The sequence below is a fragment of the Gossypium arboreum genome, chromosome 7 (assembly GCF_025698485.1).
Source record: "Gossypium arboreum isolate Shixiya-1 chromosome 7, ASM2569848v2, whole genome shotgun sequence".
Taxonomy (NCBI): Eukaryota; Viridiplantae; Streptophyta; class Magnoliopsida; order Malvales; family Malvaceae; genus Gossypium; species Gossypium arboreum.
In genome coordinates, this window is record NC_069076.1 from 81,631,503 (window position 1) to 81,636,602 (window position 5,100).

General features: G+C 33.3%; 1 protein-coding gene across 1 annotated transcript; it reads right to left on the reverse strand.

Moving 5' to 3' along the window:
* Nucleotides 1-329: 329 nt before the first annotated feature.
* LOC108487439 (non-specific phospholipase C2) lies at nt 330-4,812 on the reverse strand. Its single transcript, XM_017791820.2, has 4 exons — nt 4,151-4,812; nt 3,458-4,065; nt 1,906-2,085; nt 330-846 (listed from the first exon to the last, which is right to left on the reverse strand). Exons 1-4 carry the CDS (start codon nt 4,603-4,605, stop codon nt 536-538), a joined length of 1,554 nt encoding a protein of 517 aa, XP_017647309.2. The 5' UTR covers nt 4,606-4,812; the 3' UTR covers nt 330-535.
* Between the last annotated feature and the right edge of the window lie 288 nt (nt 4,813-5,100).

Here is a 5,100-nt window from a genome sequence, read left to right on the forward strand (position 1 = left end):
TTAATTCCTTTTCAACCCAGTTTTTTATTTTGGTGATACATTCCCAACCTTGTATCATGTGTGTAATTGTCATGCCTACTTATGATTCTTTTTGCGATAAAATTAGATAAGTATCAAGTTTTGTGTTTTTTTCAAACTTTTAATTATTTACTTTTATATAATTTAATTAAAAAAGTAGCGATGATATTTTATTAGAGTTTAAAATTAAAATTTTTAAGATAATCTTAATTTTAATATTTTTACACATAACACATCTTAATTTAAATTTAATTTAACATCAATTATTCCTTGAAATTTAAAGTGAAGAAATTACTTGTAGTTTTCCATCATTTTCACCAAGGGAAATTAAAATATCCTTTATTTAAATTTAAAAAGAAAAGAAGAAATCTCACCAAGGGAAACACGACCAAAGCTCATGTAAATATAAATTAACTCAAAATATTTTCTCTTTTCCTATATACTAAAATATAAATAAGATTGCTACATATTTTCCACATTCCCCATATAAACGTAAAAAAAAATGTAAAAACAGGTTTTATGGATGTTGAGATGAAGGTTTTGTTGAACGAGTAGTTAGGGAAGGCTTCATTTGAACAATGTGTTCGCCGTCGACTCCCATTTTCTTAGCAAAATGGCCAGCCTCGAAGAATCGTTTGACTGCATCTTCCATGTACTCTTTACCTTCCTTGACGCTCATTTCCTTCCCAATCCTTTCCGGGTAACTTGTGAGGATATAATCCCCCTTCAGCACCGCCGCCAGCTGCACCAGCTCTTGCTGGAACTCGCTCAGCTTCGCCTCTTCATTTGCCTCACCTCTCCTTATCCTCGCCGGCGTTGGCAGTGTCTCTGTTCAATGTTCATTTACCATTTTCAGCACTTCCACGTGTCACAACTCACAACAACTACATACATATACTCACCACTTTGTTGATGAGATTAAGACTTAGTCCCATGGCACAATAGGGTGAAACTAATAATAATTATTTATATAAATATGTAAAAGAGAAAGTGTAAAAACTAGAAAGGAAAAAATGGAGCAGTAAAAATAACTTAAACAATTTCATGAACAATAGTCTTTTAAATAAAAATAAAAGGTGAAGAAAAGAAAGATTAGGTTAATGTAAAAATAATTTTATTTAAATTAAATTATTAATAGAACCTTCTAAGTCATTTGTTTACACCAATCTTAATCACAGAAGTTACTATATTATTATTTCATATAATATGTGGTAAAAAGAATATATACATATAATTTAAATGGATGGTCGCCACTTATTATTTTATAAAAATATATTTTTTTTTGGTAAAAAGTTGGTATGACACCAAATACTAGAAGAAATAAAAATACATTACTTGTACTTTTAGTAGAAATATTATTTTTTTCATATATCTTGCTACATAAATCAGTAATAAATTATGATTTTTTTTATCTTATAGAAATTATATTTTTCCCATAGTATTACATTAGAAAACGTAGCGTAACGATATTACTAATGTAGAAAGTGCGTTAAAGATAAGTCAACCGAATAGTAGTGTGCTACCTAATGGAATGATTATGGAAGTGATGCATCAAATGTAGGTGGTCCAATAATAATTGGCGTAAATGAAGATAATTTAGGTGTGGATCTAGTAAATATGAGGATGAGGTATTTGGAGATGATATGAAATAAGAAGAGACCAACGAGGATGACCTAAAAGTGATAAGGAAGAGTCCTGGGCATTTAGAGTGATCAGAAAATTCTTAATTGTTATATAAATATTAAAATTAGAAGAATAGATAAAAATTTAATGAAAAATAAATGTATTAAAGTGTGGGTGGTAGAGGATGAAATCTAATTTATTATTTGATATATACCGGATTGAAACATCGAGAAAAGATGAAAATTGAAGGTGGAGGCAACCAACCTGGACAATCAGTTCTGGGGTCAGACCGAGTTCGGAGAATGGACTCAAAAGTGGCAGCCCATTCGTCCCTCTTGGTGAGGAATGGAGAGGTGAGGTTGAACAACAACTTTACTGTTGCCGGAATGGAGGAATGCTCGAATTCCGATGTGGGAAATGGCCTTCCATTTGCCCCATGAACAACTGCATCATCATCAAACCATAACACCTTTGTAACATCTTCTATTATTTCCCAATCACACTCAAACCAACCCAAAAAAAAAAAAATGCCAATTTGTTAGGACCTTTTCAGGCCTTTTCGTGTGGGATTAGTCTTTTAGAGTTTTCTCCAATCAGCAAACCAATTTTTCACCCATATAGCAAACTTTTCTAAACATGCATTTAAACCTACCACAACATCATCTTAACCAACCAATTTTTGTTTTCCTAAGCACACAATGTGGTTAAGAAAAGGTACAAAATAAGCTCATATATTTTTGCCTCACTACCTTTTCGGTTGGATACCAACACCATACCTTTGCTTCTCCATTAAATAAAAGTTTCACTTTCTGTTTTGACGATGATGAAAACAGAAACGATTGTAGCCCCCGGGCCTCCAAATATATATATATAGACACCGTAAAATGTATGAAATTGTTAAATTTTATATAATACAATTTACTAACACATCAATAATTTATATCTAAAAATACCTTTAACATAATAACAATAATAAATAACTATAGGTCAACTTCTCATTTAGGCTTCCAATCCCCCTCAGTACATTATTTCTCTCTCTATTAAAAGTCAGTGTGAAATATAGGTGGCAGGCAGCTTTCCTTTTTCCTCCTACAGAAACAGAAATCTTAGTTTTCTTTTTTTTTTTTATCCAATAATTGATAGCATTTTAGTTTGTAAATGGGTTAAAATATGTAACTATTTTTTTAATTTAGAATTTAGTCTCAATGCTTTTATTTCTAAAATTTAATTTTTTTAAATTTTAAAATTTAAGTCCAATTGTTAATATTATTAAATTATTTTTAAAAATTTAAATTCATTACAAGATATTTTTAATTATTTTGCTATGAAGTAAGTTTTATTATTAAAATGTCACACTAATCAATTTTACAGAAAAATAGCAATATTAACAATAAACTTTAATTTTGAAATATGAGAAGTAAGAATAAATTCCTAAAATAAAAATCTAAGGATTAAATTACAAATTTATGAAAATACAATGACCTAAGTCATATTTTAACCTAATAAATGTCATATACAGTGAAAATAGATATTCAACGTAACTATATAGATCACAGGTATCGTCAAAAGATAATCTAATATTTTTGTTAATAAATAAAAATAAGAATTTTTTGTTTGTCTCATATATGTCAATTCAAATGCTCCATTTTTTTAAATACAATTTAATTATAATTCATTTTAATATATACAATTAAAAATGTTAAAATAAAAATATATATGATTTATCATCCGCCAAAGTTATTTTAAAGCTAAATCTTAATAGTTATAAATAAGGAAAGCCAAAGAGTGAACAAATATTTGATTAAATTGAACATACCAGTGCCCTTATCAATCCAAGAAGAGACCATGATGGTCGGAACCCTAACCCCCAATCTGTCGAAATGAAAGAAAAATGGTTCGGGACCCACAATGCCATCAGGGCTGGGCACTCCAGTGACGGGCGTAGCCACATGATCATAAAACCCACCATGTTCATCATATGTGATGATCAACAAAGTTTGGTTCCACTGCGGGCTAGCCCTCAATGTCTCGTACACCTCCTTCACAAACATCTGCCCTTGATACACATCGTGCGACGGATGGTCATCGTTGGCGGGCTCCAGCTTAGTGTCCATGTACCGCTGCTCCACCACAACGTAGCCCGGCAGCTTCCCTTCTTGCGCGTGTTTTTTGAATGTCACACCGTACGGACGGAATCTAAATAAGTATTTGAGTTTCCTGAGGTTTTTGTAGAACAATGTTGCTGGGATGTTCTGGTAGTATATTCCCCAGGATATTCCGGCGGCGTCCAGGTTCTCGAAGATCGTCCTTTGGGGATAACCCTTTACCAGGAGTGCCGGAATGTTGCTCGTCGCCCCCGCCGACGTCGCCGAGTGGACGTACAGACGATTCGGTTGTGTGGATGACGGTACGGAGGCGAACCACCTAGTGAATAGAACCAAGTTCAATTCCATGTTTTGGAATCTGAACTCATTTCAAAATACATAAAGCAAAACGGAAGAGGAATTACCGATCAAAGACAGCAAATTCTGAGACAAGAGACTTGTAAACGGGGACCATTTCAGGGTCAAATCCATTCATGACGTTCTGAGACATAGTGGTAGATGGGTCCATGGAGTAAGCTTGTTGGGCGAAGCCATTCATGGGAGGAGGATTGGTGGAGGTGTCATTAGAGCCGAAAATCTGCTCCCTTATGGCTTGGAAAGAGTGACCAGGATCTGGATCCACGAACTGAGCTTGGTTCTGGAAGAACAACTTTTTGGAGTTAGGATCAGTGGTAGACAAAGGGTTCCATTCAGTTCCATCAACACCGTTGATTTCAGGGTTGATTTTCTTCATCCATCCTAGCATGTGATCGAACGAGCGATTCTCCATCACTAGGACCACAATAGTTTTGATTGGACCGCCATGGCAGCTGAAGAAGAAGAAGAAGAAGAAGATGGCGGTGCTTGCAGGTTTGAACATTAGTATTTCTCTTTTTGCATGGGATAGGATAGGAGAGAGAGAGTGACTTGACAATTTCTAAGCCCGTGATCTCCTTTTATACGGCTAGTTTGAAGGGCAGGCAGATTTGGTCGCTGCTTTCTTTTGCTGTTCTGTTTGTCATTTTGTTAAATAATCAATTGTCTCGTGACCCATATTCCCCGTTTTACATTTGGTTTGGGATATTTGCATTATGAACAAGTTTACTTAGCTAACCTTAACAATATATAATTCTTTGGTACCTTATGTTTCTAATTTCCATGTATCTTTAATTAATATTTTTAAAATAGATTTTAATCGAATTAAAAAAATTCCATTTTTAAGTCGAATTATTTTTAAGATGATGACATTCGTTAACCAAAAATTTTAAATATTCATAAATAAGGAATCCAATAAATATTTAAAAACAATTGAGTAATCTGAAAGGGAGATGTGAAGGATATTCAGGCAATTACAGCTGATAGGATGATGTCTATC

Excerpts from the sequence above, each read along its gene's own strand:
- LOC108487439 (XM_017791820.2), bottom strand. The coding sequence starts at position 4,605 with ATGTTCAAACCTGCAAGCACCGCCATCTTCTTCTTCTTCTTCTTCTTC. Across the intron at positions 4,066-4,150 it reads GAATTTGCTGTCTTTGATCG|GTGGTTCGCCTCCGTACCGT; the intron begins GTAATTCCTCTT and ends TCTATTCACTAG. Across the intron at positions 847-1,905 it reads CCCCAGAACTGATTGTCCAG|AGACACTGCCAACGCCGGCG; the intron begins GTTGGTTGCCTC and ends AACATTGAACAG.